This window comes from Mustela erminea, chromosome 8 (assembly GCF_009829155.1).
Source record: "Mustela erminea isolate mMusErm1 chromosome 8, mMusErm1.Pri, whole genome shotgun sequence".
Taxonomy (NCBI): Eukaryota; Metazoa; Chordata; class Mammalia; order Carnivora; family Mustelidae; genus Mustela; species Mustela erminea.
Genome location: NC_045621.1, coordinates 44,914,517 through 44,931,471, shown reverse-complemented (window position 1 = coordinate 44,931,471; position 16,955 = coordinate 44,914,517). Strand labels below are relative to the sequence as shown.

Sequence of the window (16,955 nt, the reverse complement as noted above, 5' to 3'; positions counted from 1 at the left end):
GCTGTGCTCAATGGACCGGTCTCTGTGATCAGCCCACAGTCTGCACAAGTTTGCTGTCCCATATTTAAATGATCCACCTGTAAGCATTTAAGAGCTCCTATTCTTAATTCAAATAACACAGGTGCGTGGATGTGGAGTACGTGTATTCAAATAAACAGTCGAACAAATTCCAAATAAGTAAGTTGGCAAATTTGCTTCAAGCCATTAAGCAGATTACACAGTTTAAAGACTCGAGAGAATTCATTTTACCTAGGGTGGGAGCTTCCAGGACATGCCGATGGTCTTCCCGAGGGCTGGCGGCACCCCATTCCCAAGCCCCACTCCCCTCCCGCCCACTTGAGCCTCCTGCTGGAGCCAGAGCCTGCCTCACCATTTTCAGGATGCTGAGTGTGCCTGGCTGGTCACTGGAGGCAGTAAACATCACAGACCCACTTCCCGGCACAGGGTGTTGGCTCCTGATACCCGCCATCCCCTAGGAAGTGGGGTGACGGGGTGGATTTTGTTCCTCTGAAAGTGCAGATGAACACTGGGTATTTTCTGCTGAAGGAAGGGCCCCTTGGGGATCTTTCAAGACTTGACCATTACTTGATCCAAATACACCCCACCAGATCTCAGCTGCCTGCAACCATGCAGGTCCTGTCCACATTTGGCTGCCATGGGCCCCCGAGGACAGGCCTTTCCGTGGCTGGCTGTGGCCTGGTGGCCTGGGAGCAGCCCTGCAAGGAGCCGCCCAAGAGGAACAGGATTCCGGCCGGCTTCGCACCAGGCCCTGTTCCTCTGGGCACAGGGTTCAGCTGTGGAGGTGCTGCTCAGCCTTGGGTCGCATGTTCATTATTGGTTTCTGTCTCATTTCAGCCTTGGGGCAGACCGGAACCCCCTCGCCTTGGTCAGCCAGAGCTGATCCGGGGCCGGTGTGTCTGGCGGGCTTCCGCCCCTTGTTGACTCATCTGTCTGCCTTTGCCTCTTCTCTCCAGGAAAACACAGCACAGTTCGCTTGACCAGAGCTCCCCACCCCAGAGTGGGGTGTCGGCCTCCTACAACCACCCGGTCCTGGGAATGTACGACAGCAAAGATGACTTCCCGCTCCGAAAAACAGGTCAGTGCTCCTTCCTGCTCCAAAAAACAGGTTCAGGTCTCCCAGGCCCAGGGCCTGGGGGTGGGGCTCTTGGCCGGCCCCTCCCACATGCCCCACAGGGGGCGGGGCTCTCAACCGACCCTCCCACTTTCCCTACAGGCTGAGTCAGAGGGAATCCCTGCTTGTGCTTAAGTATTGGCTTTTTGTATTAGAGCATCATTTTTTAAAATAATGTCCTTAAGTATTACTTTATGATTCATACCCAGAGCAATGAGCCTCATGTGTGTACACCTACGGCTTAAAACTCACACTCATTTATAAACAACACCCAAGCTACCCTCCTCTGGGTGGTGTGCTCCACTTTGTCATAGCCCAGAGCATCCCCTGCTGGGCTCAGGGACACAGCAGCTCTTGCTGATTCATATGAGACCTTGTGGGAGCAGGCCAGCCGGCCTATGGCCCTTGGGGCTGACTCTGGGCGGGGCCTGGGAGGGCATCCCAGAGTGGGAGGAAGTCTGTTCAAGAAAGAAACTCATTGTGTCCTGCAAGGACATCTCAGGAGACCTCGGGGTGTGTGTGGCCCTGTCACAGACCAGAAGAAGAAGGGTATTCACACTCCAACAGGCTCCCTTGGACTTTTGCCAGCGGTGATGGTTTGAGTGGGCAGCAGCTTTTAAGAAAGATCAGAGTGGCCATGGCCAGGGCTTGAGGGTGGCCGGAAGCGCAGGGGCCAGAGTGGGGGCGTCCTGCAGAGGCTCTATCCACCACGAGGTGTGGGCAGGCTAGGGTGGGCTGTGGAGGATTGGGTCCCTTGTTTGCAGACATGCGGAGCCTATGGTCGCAGGGCATTGTGGGAAGTTCCTACTTAGCGGAAATGAGGCCCGTGAGGCATAGCCGTCTCTTTGTAAACACAGATTTCGTTTTATCCAGAGGATTTGAGTTGCTTTTAGACAGATATTCTTTAAGGCAATGAGACATCAGCATCTTTACCTGAGTGATGAGACACTGGGTGACAGGGCTGGGGGTTCATATACCACTCCATCCTAACAGCAGAGGACTTGGAGCCTCACGACAGGCAGAGCTGGGTCCAGAGAGCTCGCTGCAGCACTCAGGGAGCAGAGCCCGAGTCTAGAGCCAGAAATTGCAGCAAGGCTCCTCGGTAGTGCTTGACTGACACTCAGGTGTGTGAGATTGAGTGGCCCCATCAGAATGGCCACGGGTCCAGGACCCCAGAGTCCTGGACAAGGATGGGAGAGGGGTCTATGGAGCCCCTCCGAGTCAACAGTGAGGATCCTGCAGGCATGGGCAGGGCTTCCCGTCGCCTGTAAACCCTCCCCTGGTGAAAGGGAAGTTGCCACGCTGTCCTCTTCTCCTCGGTGTGAGTGTGTGATTCTCAGCCTTCCATTGAGGACAGCCGTGGGTTTCACCCAGAGAGCCCATGCGCCCAACAGGAAGGTCTCTGTCAGGAGCTGGGGGCCAGTTCTCACAAGGTGGCCCCCATCCCCCCTTCTGGAACTTTGTGCTGTATTGGCCTGAGCTCAGATCAGCAAAATGGCAGGTCAAAGGAAGCAGCGGGCTGTGTGGAGAGAGGAAGACCGTGCGTGCTCCCGATGCCCTGGCCCAGGAAAGAGAACGAGGAACAGGGAGTCTCCCTCACCTTAAGGGCATGAGGGTGGGTCAGGTGAACAGAGGTCATGGGCTCCAGCAGCCAGCAGCTCGAGTCAGATCTTTCCACTGCTTTCGTAGCCCTGTGTGCCCTGCGATGGATTCCTTAGGTTCCCCTGGCCTAAGTTTGGCATCAGTGAAATGGAGCTATGCACTCCTGTATCCCCACACTGCTGTGGATATGCTGAGCAGACAGCTCTTCCTCCTGCCCTGGGTGTGGAGAGTGTGGCCCCCAAGGTCCCAGTGGAGGAAGCAGAAGACTAAGCACCCGGCCACCAAGCCGAGCCACCCACCTCTTGCTGAGGGGCCTTGCCTTGTCAGGAGACACCTCTGACTCTTCCCCTGATGTCCCAGGGAAGGGCAGCGAGCAGCACCTACCTCTCAGGGCCTCCCGGGGCTCCCTGGAATGAGCTCACCCCTCCCTCTCAAAATAGAAATGGGGCTGCCCGCCAGGGGGTGTTTGCTTTGGTTCCTCCCCTCTCCCAACCAGACAGGGCCTATGCCACCTGGACACTGGCTTCTGTTACAAGACACAGAACGTGATGCTGACCACTTGTAGCTGGGGTCTCCGGAAGACTCTGGATGCGGGACGGCCAACTCCACGCAGCCGCGGTGCTATTCCGCCGAGCTGCGTGGCCTGTGACCTTTTGTCTCACGGGCCCCTGTCATGTTTCTCGGTCTCTGCAGCTGCTGGTTTCTGTGCTGGGAGCACAGCCTGTCACACCTATTTGCCTTGAACCTGGCCGTGCCCCAGCCCCCCACTGCCCTGGGACATGTAGACCCCTCGTTACCCTCAGGGAAGTGCCCGTGAGCACATGGTGCTCCAGAAGAACTTAATTAAGATGTGATTGCATTATCAGTTTTTCAAGAAGACATCACCAGCACATTAATAATATTAATAATAGAAAGATTTCAGAAGAAATGTTTAAATCACTTAAGGGAATGAAGTGTAGTTAGGTGTCTTGTATCATCCTGAAAGTATCCATTTTCAAACACTTGATGTCACTAATTCTCAGTAATTCCTATCTGTGCGTTTGTATGAGAGTGCATAATAAGAAAGACTACAAACATGAAATCTTAATTACAAAATGTCTCGTATGATTAAAATTATAATCTTTAATAAATGTGATGTACACTTGAATATTCCCCTTGGTTTCAACTTGACCCCAAATCCTGTGGGTCTCACAGTGTCAGCCTGCCCCTCAGTCCCCAGGGCTCAGTCCCCTGCAGGACACGTGCCCGTGAGGTGCAGAGCTGCTGTCCCTGCTCCTTGGGTGCACTGTGCCCGGCTCTGCTCACTCTCAGGAGAAGAGCACCCCGACTCACCCAAGCCTCTGAGTGTTCAGGGAGTGACTTTTTCCAGTGGCCTGGGTTCACATCCAGCGGCTTCACTTCCTGCCCTGTGGTTTGGGGAAGCCTTTTGTGCCTCCCTCTTTTGCTATCAGGAAACACCTACCTCCTGGGCTGGGATAAGTCATGGAGTTGATGTTTGCAAAGTGCTTAGAGGGAGCCTGGCTGCGGGGGCTCTGCTCTCATTTTCCCAAGTTATCAGGCTGCCCTTTATCCTTTCCCCCACCCAATAGCCCGTTCCCGCCAGCCTCCACTCCCCTAGACCCTTCCTTCAGCCCCCAGTTCCGCCAGAAGCAGGTGGAATTGCTAAGCTCCCTGAGGGAAGGCCACACAGCAATCTGTGCCATTTACTGCTGGAAGTCTCAACAACTTCCTGTGCCTTGCCTTCCTGGGGGTTTGGGAAAATGTCCTGGCCCCTGGTTCCTCTTCACCACCTGAGTGCCCAGCTTGGGCTCCCCTCACTTCCTGTTGGAGAGCCTGTCCCTTTCCCTGTGGTTGACAGCAGGGCATCCCCACCTCCCAGCAGGCTGGGTCCTGTCCCGGGGTGCACAGGTACAGAGCAAGTGCGGTGGAGGCCACCTGACTGAATTTCTGTCCCTTCCAAATCTACTAACTGAAGATATACTGGGACCTGTTCCATGCCACCCACCCTGCACCCATCAGCGGGTCCTCTCTGGGTTTGTGGGGCATCAAGCAGCTCCACCAAGGATTTCGTTTGAGCAAAGTGCGTTCATCCGCTGTGTTCGACCACACATTCACATGGAAGAAAGGACGCTTTCCCACTTCTTTTTTTTTTCTTTATATTTTATTTATTTATTGACAGACAGAGATCACAAGTAGGCAGAGAGGCAGGCAGAGAGAGAGCCAGTGGGAAGCAGGCTCCCTGCTGAGCAGAGAGACCAACAAGTGGCTTGATCCCAGGACGCTGAGATCATGACCTGAGCCCAAGGCAGAGGCTTTACCACTGAGCCACCCACTCGCCAAGAGAAAATCCAGTTTTGTCATATAGATGATGTTTAGGTTATACTTTTCTCCAGTAGCTTCTTCAACTTCACATTTTTAAAGATGTTAGCTGCTGTCAATTTTTTGCATAACGCCTCTTAAATTGTCCTCTGTGACTTCGGACTGATGAAATGAGACCAGAATGAAACAAAACAAAACTTTCTCTCGTTGCCCATCTCCGTCCACTTCCATTCGGACCGTGACCGCTGGGACCTCAGCACCGAGTGCCGTGTGCTGGACACCACTGAGGACGCCGACCATCTGTCTCAGGAAGTGCTTAGGGAGGAGTCGCGCCCGTCAGCCGTGTTGGAAGCAGTCCTGCTGCCCACCCTTGGCCCCAGATGCAGTGGGGGGAGGCTGGGTGGTACGGGCCACAGCTCCCCCTGGACGCTGGGCCCAAGGTGTTCGGTTTCCAGCCTGTGTTCACTTCTGCGGCCAGTGGCTTCTGGGGCTCTTCCTTCTAGAAGGTTCCCGCAGCTCTGCACCTCGTAGGTTTGCAGCTGCTCACGGGAAGTGGCAGTCAGTTTCCAAGCTGTGGGAGACAGCAGTTTCCACTGTCTGTAGCTGCTCAGCTCAGCAGGGAGAGCGCGCAGTCAGCCTGGCCCACCTATGGCCCGTGGGCTGGGACTTCCCGTGGGATGGGGTGCAGCCACTGTGCTACAGTCAGCAGGGTCACTCTCTGGTCTGCTCTCTGGAGCAGCAGGAAGAACATGGCACCTGCTGGAGCCTGCCCTGGTTCCCTGCACAGTCTCCTGTCCAGCCCGGCGAAGGGGGCAAGGCAGGCCTAGCACCAACCCACGCCCCTGTGTGCCCGGTGTCCCTTGTCAGATAACCTGTGTTGCTGTCACATGAGTGTGGGTCACAGTGCACCCCCATACTGCATCCAGTCACTGAAAACCCCCCAGTGACTGTTGTTCCCATGTCATCTTCTATGGGCCCGAACGCCCAGGGGACCAAGTCCCTGTCTGTAGGGAGTACACATGTTCTCTTGTGACTTTCACGTCTGGCAGTGACCCTTAGGGCTGGATTCTGAGGCTCATTGCCTTGCCCAGTCACCGCAGTGACGTTGGGAGCCAGACTCTGTTGCCCACGCCTTCAGCCGGAGGGCCTGGCTGGGGCTGCTGTCCCAGACAAGGCAGCGTCTGCTTCGTCCCCAGTGTCTGTGTCGTGGTAATTTCGTGAGTCTCCAGGGTGCCGGTCTCTGAGCTGCTTGGATGGGCAGGGAATAGCAGGGCCCAGACCCCACTCAAGTGTCAGGCTGGACCCATGGGGCCGGGCCGGGGAGGCGCCCGGGCAGGTGCAGGGTGAGGCTAGGCTTTGACCCCAGACACAAGGAAGGTGGCTTCAGGCCCCATCAGCAGTCTCCTGGCAGCCGCCTTGCCACCATCCTGCTGGATATCAGAATCCCTCTCTGCAGCTGGCCGCCGCATGTGTCCCCAGCACCTTGTGGAGATCTGCCGTGGGAATGCAAAGCCTGTGGAGAACCAGGGGCGGGCAATCCATGATCTCTGCAGCCATAGAACACAGCAGCAGGTCAGCGGGTTTCCCTAGGACCCTGGCAAACTGAGTGACACTCCTCACAGCTGAGTTTGCGTGTCTCTGAGGTTTGGGGATGGACTGTCACAGGGCCACCTGGGTCTTGCTTGCAGGTGGTTGGCGGCAAGCATGGTACAAGTCCCCAGCAGGGGCGGAGAGGGGCGACCCCCACTCACCGCAGTTCAGTGGAAAGGTGTGATTTGGAGGGTCAATTGCAGTGTGATAAATGGCCCTGCACGTCTCGCTCGGGGCCGGGCCGGCAAGCTCTGCCCTTCCTGTACCGTCTCTGAGCAAAGAGTCAGGGGGGTGAGGGGTGACCGCAGCGCCAGGGGTGCTGGCCCCACTGAGCTCCGGCCCCACGGGGTGTTTGCTGGGCTGTCTTCCATTGACTCTGTGCTCTTAAAAGTGGGGTTATCAGTGTGTTCGGAGGGTTTTTTAAAAGGCTTTATTGTGCTTTCCTAGGAAGCTTCTAGAGATGGTCCGTATGGGGAGTACTAGGCAGCTTCTACGTAAAGTGATTGGCTCACATACCCCTTGTCCCGTCCTTCAAACTTTGACATCTATCAGACTTGACCTCCTTCTAATATGAAAAGTACCAGAAGGGATCTTGAAGTCACATTTCCCTGTTCAGTGGCCACCCCACACCGAGCTGATCGCCAACAGAAGAAATAGGCTACGAGACTGACCCAGTGGGAGACACCAGCCTCCAGCAGCATGTAGTACCTCTTTCTTTACGAAATACCACATACTGCGTGCTTCTAACAGAACATGAGTTACACCAGCTTCTGCGTCTTACTTCCCAGAGACAAGCTGCTTTGGTTAGTTTGGTATCTGTCCGGATATCTTCTGCGCATCCGTGTCGGACTGTGTATCGGGGGTAGCGAGCGTGTCTGGTTGTCTTCATGTTAACAAGCACACTTGCTTTGCGTTCTGTCCCGTGACTATATTTTTCAGTTGCTGTTACATTGAGCCTATCTTTCCATCTGAGTGTGTGAGGATCAGCACCTCTTTCTACACGGTCTGGTCTGTGCATATAAATTTGTAACTCTTCTAGCATAACTCTACCTCTGCCCTTTTGTGCTAGGATAGATCCCTGTGAATTTCCAGATGATTGATCCCTGCTAATGGGACGGCTGGCTTCAGGGGTTTGCGAGCTCTGAGATGCTGAGCACGTCACACCATAGCAGAGCTCCAGGGAGCCTGCTCTGTCCACATCATTAAGTGCCACCACGATCAGCCTAGCCCAGGCGACGGATGAGCCAGTCGTGCTTCCTGGGATGTTTTCGGCAATCCCGTCATTGTTAGACAAGCTCAAGTGTCTTTATTTCCCATCTTTCCTGTGAGAACGTCCTCCCTTCATAGCAGGGACCCAGGTGACTGTGACCCAAGCCCTGGGACGCATGGCCGGCAAGCTGTGTGGAGCTCAGAGTGCCTGCCAGGCCTGGGCTTGTCCGCCCCCGTGTATGGCATCTAGAACCACACAGGATGCACAGGCAGGTCCCTCAGTGTTCAGTGGATGGAAGTTTAATGGCAAGCCCCTTGTGCTTTCTTTCGGGTGCTTTCTTTCTAGCGTCTGTGGCTTTGTAGGAGCTCCTGAAGACCATCAGTCTTCCGTCTGACATGTGTGCTATGAAAGTCATATTCTAGTCTGTCATTTGGCTTTCCAGAGTACTACTTATTGTTTTCAAAGAAAATAAGTACGCATAAATCAGAGAACCGCATGAGGCTCAAGACAGGGGATGACCCCAGCGGGGGTCAGGACCTGCCCCTCCCTGCCCCTTGACAGGGGATGTACAGAAAGTACACACCTATGCAGAGTGACCATGCCTGCGTTTCCTTGTTTGCCTAACTTGCCCTTTTCCTGAAGCTGATCTTGGTTTTTCTGTTGCTTAGTGTTCTGTGTTCCTTCCTGTCGTTAATTCACCTGGGGGAGCCCCCCCCCCCCCGCCCCCCCCCCCCCCCGCATGGCAGGTGGCCCAGAGACCTCTCTCTGGCCTCGGAGACAGGCTCCCAGCCACAAGGCCCCCACCCCTTGTCCCACCTGCTGGTCCGCCCCCACGCCTCCCCTGCACCTTCTAGGGAGGCTCCGCCCCTTCCCCTGGACTCCTGCATGGCCCCCTCCTTCACCTTGCATGGGCACAACAGCTTTCTGAGGACCTGAACGGGCTTTGAACGCAGGTCCGTGCACACTGGCAGATGTCTGTTCTGGCCCCCATCTGACCGATGATGTGGTTGGGTACAGAAGTCCCTTTCCCACAGGATTTTTGAGTTTCTGTCTTGCCTCCAAGTGGCTGTTGCAGAATCCAACAGCACTGACAAGGCCAATCCCTGCCTGGCCCCCAGAGCTCCAGAACTCTACAGGGTCTGCCTAGCAAGGGGCCGTGAGGAGCGCTCATCCCCGCCCCCAGCCAGGCACCAGGCCTCCTGTAGAGGGAGGAGGGTGTCTCCAGTCACTGGGTTAGTGACCTCCCTGCTCTGCCCTGACCTCTCCTGGCATTGTTATTAATGTGATCTTGGACCTTTTCGCTCCCCTTTTCCTCCCACTGTCTTCTTCCCATACCCACACGTCTGTCCTGTGGCTTCTCCCGCATTGCCTCCCACGCTGCCATTTTGTGGGTCTCGGAAGGACGGCTCTGCCCATGTGCCCAGCTGAGATGGTGCTCTGCACACCCTTGCCTGCTCACCCCACCCCCAGAGCAGCCCCTGCCTCCAGACAATGTGATCTGTGGGTACATGCCACGGGCAGCTAGGTCCCTTTGCCCGCTGGACCGTTACCCGTGTTCCCACTCTGATGGCTGTTGTGCTGTGACCAGCCCTCGGGGAAAGCTGGACCTGTGTGAGATCGCTGTAGATGTGAGGGTTTGTGGAGAGCAGCCTTCATCTCAGCACAGGCACCTCCTGCCCAGTGAGGGGTAGGATTTGAAGGTTGAACTTGATCTGTCATGTACCTGATGGCCTTTGAGGAGAAACTTCCCTAGCGTGCTCACATTGCCCAGGAGGAGCAGACTCCGCGCTCGTGAACACAGTGAGCCCCCTTCCATTTCGGTAGCCCTCAGCTCTTGGGAGCCACTCCCAGAATGCCTCTTGCTCACACTTGGCTGTCAGTCTACCTGCAGCCCTATTCAAAGGAAGGAAATACGGTTCTGTACTTAATCCTCCGGCCGCGCTGGGAGCTGCGTGAGCTTTGAGGACCTTAGACGTAGTTGGGAGCAACCCAGAGGAGCCCGTGGGGGTGGCACGGGCCTCCACGTGGCAGGTGCGGTCTTGCAGCTCTGCCCGTCTGTTGGGGGCTGCAGCTGCCTGTGTCTTAGGCTTCGACTGCCACGCAGAGGTGCTTGGTTGGCAGGCATTTGGATGTTTCGAGAACTATGTGGATGAACAGCTGGACCGCTGGCCCGGTGTCTTCTCTGTGGGGCCCGTAGAACTCAACTCAGCTTGCCCGACGCCTGCACCCGTGGCTCCTAGGAACATGCCTTCTGCAGAGAAAGGAGGGGGAGTTGGGTCTTCACTGTACCACAGAGACGAGGAAGTGACTGCCTCTCTTCCCTCCCAGGCCCTGGCCCTGCACCCAGAGGCTCTGTGGAGAGACGGTCCTGGAGAACCCCAGAGGGAGGAGGAAGGGCCCACCCCTCTCAGTTTAAAGCTCTCCTTTCATCCTGAACGAGATGCCCAACATCTGGAGCACGTGTCCCTTGTTCCTGCTTTGTACCGGCACTGCATGTCAGGGGAGGCCCAGAGAGGGGCCGATGCTGGGAGGGGTGGTGAGTCCTGGGTCGGGTCTGTCTTTGCAAAGCGAGTGTCGCTGGGCTCACCTGGAATTGGGGAGGCTGGACAGATCCTTCAGGTCTCCCGGACTTTCATGTTCAAGTGCAGGAGGTCCAGGGGAGACCTGGAAAAAGTCAGATGAGCAGAGTCGTTTCATGAGGTGCCCCTGCTGCTGTGAGGACAGCAGAGCCATGCACCTATTGTTGGGAGAGGGCAAGGGCCTGCAGACAAGTGACAGCAGCTGTGAGAGGTGGGAAGGGGTTTGGGGCCTGCCCAGTGCAGTCTCTGAGTCACTCTAGCAGGATTCTGGGGTCCCTGGGCAGACATGGCTGCCTGACCGCTGACCTGGCCGGAGCTGTCACTCAACCAGGTATATTGAATGTAGAGTGACCTGCAGGGCCTGGGGGAGGTCGGGTGCCAGACCCAGGAGCAGGACTGGTCTGCAGCTGGCCCAGTGTGACTCTGTCACCAGGGGCCACCCATATGCTATCTCCAGACACACTCCCTCCCCAGGGGCCCGTGCTGCCCCGTGATCTTGGGAGCAGCGTCCGACCCCAGCTTGGACAAAAGGGTGTCCGGGTCCTTTCAGCACAGACCTTGGTGGTATGAGGAGAGCTGTTACTTTCTTGCCTGTTAGATGAGGTTTGGGTTTTTTCCTTGTGTTAAGTAATGGTAAGAAACTCCATGTAAAAATAGAAGTGAATGAAACATGTAAATCTACAGTCATCTCAAAATAAATAAGGAAAGAATAGTTTCCATAATCTTCATACAAATCCTTCCCACTCTTGGTCGTACAGTCCAACAGGGGAATGGGCACTCACCCTACACACAAGCACAGAGCAGAAAGGGTGCCTCTCCCCATGTGCCCACCAGAACCTGGGTGGCATCGTCAGAGGTATGGCGGCCTCATAAAGTGTGTCTTCGATTGCTCTGGGAAGCTTCATGTAGGTGGCCTGCTACCCCCTTCCCCTCCCAGGGCCCCCAGAGAGCTGCCCTTTGCCTCCCAGCCTCCGGCTGGGTCACTGGCGCCCCAGCACTTAGGCCGGCACACTGCTACCCTGCTTCCCAAGGGACCGGGTCCCCGTGCCCGGCCTGCTGCCTCAAACCCAGGCTGTCTTAGTTCTGATTCCAGGGGGAAATTCAATTATATTGCTTGTGCTCTGGAGAGCGTGAACTTCCTGTTCCAGAAAGATTAAAAACAGCAGGGTTGCTGATTAAAAACAAACAAAAAGGTAAAACCTTGCTTATTTGCAAACAGAGAAGTAGTAGGAACTTGGAAGTTGTCAGGTAAAACCTCAGAACTTGAATGAATGTCTTTGCAGTGGCCATCTCACCCCTGGCCTGGCCCTGAGGCCTCATGGAGACTCCTGCATGGGCATCAACATGGGAGGGGGGGCACCCTTCTCCCAGAGCAGCCTCACAGGGGCATGCCCTTGCCCTGCTTCCTGGAGCTGTGACCTGGTTGGTCGTGGGGGTGGTCTGCTCTCCAGGTGCAGGGGCATGGGAACCCCTGAGCTTAAATACACAGGTTTGCAAAGTACATGCAGAGCTGGTGACAGACCGAACCAAGCTGAAACGCCTGTGTCCTGTTCAGGTGGCCTCTCAGGGAGACAGGGGCTTGCTCACCCCCACGCGGGTGTGGACTGGTTGGCCCTGGGGCCCCAGGACAGCCACTCACCTGCAGTGGCTTGTTTCCGGGTTGTTGGCTGCAGGAGGAATTTCTGACAAGCAGATGAATAAGGAAGTGTAACACAGAGCAGGTGGGTCACCATCCTTCAACGACCCATGGGGCCACAGAAACACAGCAGGAAGCCTCAGACAGGCTTTGCTCATTACCTGGACCATGGGTGGGACTGGAGATCCTCCGCACAGACCTCAGGAACGCTGCCTTCCCTTTACCCTGGACCCGCACATCCGTGTTGTCTCAATATTTACCCAACATGCATATTTTTTAACTGCCAGTGAGAGAAACTCGACCACAGCCGTGACCGTCTGATTATAACGGTGTCTCCTTTTCATGCAGCTTCTGAACCCAATTTGAAATTACGGTCCAGGCTAAAGCAGAAGGTGGCAGAGCGACGGAGCAGCCCCCTGCTGCGCAGAAAAGACGGGCCAGTGGTTACAGCTCTGAAGAAGCGCCCACTGGATGTCACGGGTACGCCCACTGCTAGCCCACCCCTGCCCCATGGGTCTCTCCTGTACCCCACCCCACCCCCATACCCACACCTCTGCACGGCGCTCTCAGCCCCCGGTGCCTGCAGTGCGAGTCCGAGAGCCGCCACTGGTGTCTGGGCACACAGGGCACCTCCTGTCTGCTCGCAGCCCCAGCCTCCAAGAGCACCCGGCTACCAGAACACCCGGGTTGGACACTGCATGGGGTGTTTGCAGGAATATTGAGTTGAGGGTTCTCTGAAGGTTTCACTGATCCTGTCCTACTAGCAGTAAATCACATGGTTCTGATCTGCTCCATTGCCCATTACAGTGTCCAGACCACTGGGGAGCATTGAAATCTTCCTGGCAAGAGTCCCACAGGTGGGAAGGGAATGAAGGAGGGAGCGCAGCGGTCCCCACTTCCTTAGCCAGCATTGCTCTCGGCCCCCATCTAGTGGTGGGCATGCGGTAGTGCACCCCCAGCCAGAGCCCAGTCTTCAGGGACGCCCTACTTCCTGAGGATGCTTCCCACTTCCCAAGACGCACACCACCACAAGGGTGCAGCCCACCTCATGAGGATACGCCCCATCTCGGGGCACCCCCACCCTGAGGACGCAGTCCATTTCCTGTGGGTATGAGAACATACCCCAGCCCCCGGGGTGCATCCCGTATCCTGAGGGCACACACCAGCACCAGGATAAAGGGGGGAAGGCAAAGGCACTGTTTGCATTAAGTTCAGGTACCATGTTTGAAACCCGAAGCCCCTGGTGGCAGTCTGTATGTGTTGGGTTCTTAGGGAAGGAGGACAGGGCTCCCCTGGCTGGTTCTCTGTGTCCGTGGCCAGCACCGCGCACACACTGACCGAGCCCCGGGCCTCTGAGTAAGGGGGAGAGCTCCGCTCCCCACCCCATCCCACTGTGTTGAGGGTTCTGTAGCAGCGGAAAACCCTTCATCCAAGCTCTGGCCTCTGAGCGTTCGTCTGAAAGGGTTGACGCTCCTCACTTTGTTACTAATGTTCAGTGCTGGGGGTTCAGGGCCTCGTCTGAAGAGAGGAGGGACCATCACCCAGAGTCTCAGCGCCTGGGGGATTCCATGTGAAGTCAGGAGTGAAAGCCCATGTCCAAACACAGATGCAGCGTTGTCTCCTTTGAGGCGTGCCTGGCAGTGGGCCGGCGGCTCCCATGGGCAGAAGGGCCACGCATGTATTCTAGTCCTGCAGTGGGTGAGACAGAACCGTCAGCAGGCTTCTTCGCGTGTTCACGTTGTCCGCCTGGGGCTGTTGAATGCCACGGTGAGTCAGCACCAGGCTGCGTGTGCACAGAGCGACGCAGGCCCTTGCCTTCCCGGAGCTCAGAGCCAGTGGTTACAGCTCACAGCTGCCCGTCACGGGTGGCCCCTCTAGCGAACTGCACCCACCCCAGCTGCCTGGTACTGGGTCAGGGCACGTCCAGGGTGCCCGTGAAGAGGTCTGGAGCAAGAAGAGGCTGGGGAATGCGTGGGGGGTGAGTGCAGCTGGTACAGGGACAAGAGGAGACAGGCTTCCAGGGGCAGAGTGCAGAAATGCCTTTCCAGGAGACAGGAAGTAAGAAGCTAAGGGAGGTGGTCCCAATCGAGCAAGGGAACCCCCATTTGCAGCCCTGGGGAGCATGGTCTCCTGCGGGAGAGAAGGGGAGTGCATGTCTGCAGAGGGATAGGGGGGCAGGCTGGGGGCCCAGCTGGGCAGGTCGGGGCCCAGGACCAGGCAGGTTCATAGCTGCTTTACCCCAGTTGCTAGCGAAGGCCACACGTGCTTCGGCAACAGAGGTAATAGTGAGCTGCCTGTGCACATACGCATCCGAATGGTTAGATCTCATGGTGGGACACGGGTTCATCACAAGCACTTTTGGCACCTGGAGTAGGGCCCCACTTGGGCAGGTGCAGATAACATTGTGATGATGACACATTTGTGTTCATTTCCCAGGCGACATTCCTAGAAGTGGCATAACTGAGTGGAAAGTGAGTGAAGAGCTGGGTATATATGTTTTCTTGGCCCAGTTTCTCACACTCTTGCTACGCAAGAACAGTTACCTGGTGACCCCGCTGGGGGTGCATGTTTGCAGGGAGTCCTGGGGGAACCCGGTGTGGAGCTTGGGCTAGGATCCGCAGAGAAGGTGTCCTACGAGGGCCACGGGGATTGCACTCGAGGGCAAGGTGGCAGCCCTGGAGGCCACAGCTCTGTCTTCATGCAGAAAGCCCAGGGGCCTTCTCGGCAGTTCCCAGTTAGTGAAGTGTAAGCAAAGGTGATTTCCCCCAATAGAGAAGTAAACTCTGGGTTTGGTGTGTTGGGGTGGGGGGGTTAGGGGGTGAGGTTTCTGGTCTGAGCTCATCGTCAGCATCTGGGATGGCCGGTGACCTGGCTAGCGATCTTGCACTCACAGCTGCCCAGTCAAGAGGACCAGGGACTGCAGAGCTCTCTGCGCTGAGGCCATTGTCAAAGGGCCATGAAACCAAAGGACACAGAAAAAGCTGAACAGGTCCATCCATAAACATGGAGTGTCACCACCGAGGCTGCGCTGGCAGGGAAAAGGAGATGGGGGTGGGACGTGTCCCCGAGGCGCGGCCTGTTGCCGTGGAGACTGGTCCAGATCCGCAGGGCTGGGCTACGGCTCCCTGTGAAGTAACTTGGAGGATCACTTAGCGTGTGACTCTGGGAAACACCGATCAGTCCCCGAAGCTAGCAGCATGTCCCCCTGGGTGTCTGATGTCGTGCAGGAAAAATGAGAGGCTTTAATTCAAAGGGAGTCCTGTAGCCAGTGGCTGTGTTGGTAAGCACAGCACACCTGACCGTCCCTATTCACAGTCATGCGGCATCTGTGTTTCCTGGTCTTTTGTTGTTTGGTTATTGACATTTAAGGCCTTATCTTCCCGGTGTGTCAGATCATCTTGAAATTCAAGAGGAAGACAATTGGTAACGTGCACAACCTAAAGGCCCCCACAGAGCTGTCTGTGTAGAGCTCACGGGGGAGTCCGTAGCAAAACCAAAAGTAGGGAATCCACCTCGCAGCCCCTGTTTGGGGACTGTGGTCATGTTCTTTCCCGATGTGGTTTCTGCCTGTCAGCAAACTGGCCGTGGGGGACCTCTGCGTGGCCTGGGACCCTGGCACGGAGCACAGCTCACACGTGTCTCTCCACCCCACAGACTCGGCGTGCAGCAGCGCCCCCGGCTCTGCGCCCAGCTCCCCCAACAACAGCTCCGGGAATGTCAGCACGGAGAACGGGATCGCACCCGCCGTCGCCAGCATCCCAGCCGAGGTCAGTGTGGGCTTGCCATTCGCTTCTGTTCCCTGCGCCGGCCCCGTGGCAGGTTCAGCCAGTTGTTTCCCTCGAAATGACCCTCTAGCCTTGACTGTCCAGGTCGGGAGGCGTCCCGGACAAGATCCCTCCCTGCCACTGAGCCCTGCTCCCCCTTTACATTGGAGCACAGTGGTCCAGACATGAGAACAGCTATAACCCCAACCTCTGGCCCCGGCCTCCTTCAGAGCATATTTAACTAGGCTGATCAGAACACACACTCGGTGCCACTGGGCCCCAGAAGCCCCGCACTCGTGTGTCCCCGGGTCTCTGCACAGTGGCTGGGAACGGGAACACAGCACACATGGGAACCGCTGTTGGGTGGGAATCCAGCTGCTTGTGGTGCTTCAGAAATACTCGGCCGACCAACACACGTCCTGTGTCTGGGGGGAACGGGTGACATGGGGCAGATGGTTAGGGTGTTGGGCGGTTAGGAAGGCCACAGGAGGCTTCTCCCAAATGCCACTGGCCTCAGACAAGCCCCTCATCCTGCCCATCAGGCACCAGGTGTGCTGTAGTTGAGAGTCACATGAGCACACAGAGTTCTGGAGTCAGCTGGCAGAGAGGAAGGAAGGGTGATCTTGGGGAGACAGCTGGGTGGCCTCGTGAGCCAGGTGGAGGGGCTCGGGGCTGGCTGCTGGGTGTGCCCTGCACCGGACCTGGGTTGCGGGATACTTTCCGGGCCGTGGTCTCCAGGACCTTCTTCCTTATTCACTTTGGTGTGTGTGTTTATTGCACAAGTGTCCCTGGTGCCAGGCCCTGGGATTGGAGGGCCAGGTGGCCAGGCAGCAGCCCTGCAGCCTGTGAAAGGCAGGCACCAACCGCACTCGGGAAGAAGAAGAGGATTGTGTGCTCGCCGCTCGAGGCTGCGGGCTCGGGTGACCACGTGGGGAGCCACGTCAACACTGAGTTTCCCGGTGATCTCAGCCCTGAGTGCTGTCTGCTCCCTGTGCACATGGTCCTGCTGCGTGGGTGGTTCTTCAGAGCTCTTTTTGAGCTGCTAACTCACAGGAGGCTACAGTTCGTTAAACAGAGTGACTTCCTTTCCTCCTAAATATCTCGACGTGAATCTTGCCTTCCT

General features: G+C 56.5%; 1 protein-coding gene across 9 annotated transcripts in view; it reads left to right on the top strand.

Annotated features, from left to right (window-relative positions):
- HDAC4 (histone deacetylase 4) overlaps window positions 1–16,955 on the top strand; it is a 288,152-nt gene that overhangs the window by 206,240 nt on the left and 64,957 nt on the right. For all 9 annotated transcript variants that reach the window (XM_032355373.1, XM_032355375.1, XM_032355374.1 and 6 more), the window contains 3 exons: window positions 975–1,096; window positions 12,417–12,548; window positions 15,723–15,835. In XM_032355373.1, the coding sequence (XP_032211264.1) occupies window positions 975–1,096; window positions 12,417–12,548; window positions 15,723–15,835 (367 nt within the window). The remainder of the gene's footprint in view (window positions 1–974; window positions 1,097–12,416; window positions 12,549–15,722; window positions 15,836–16,955) is intronic.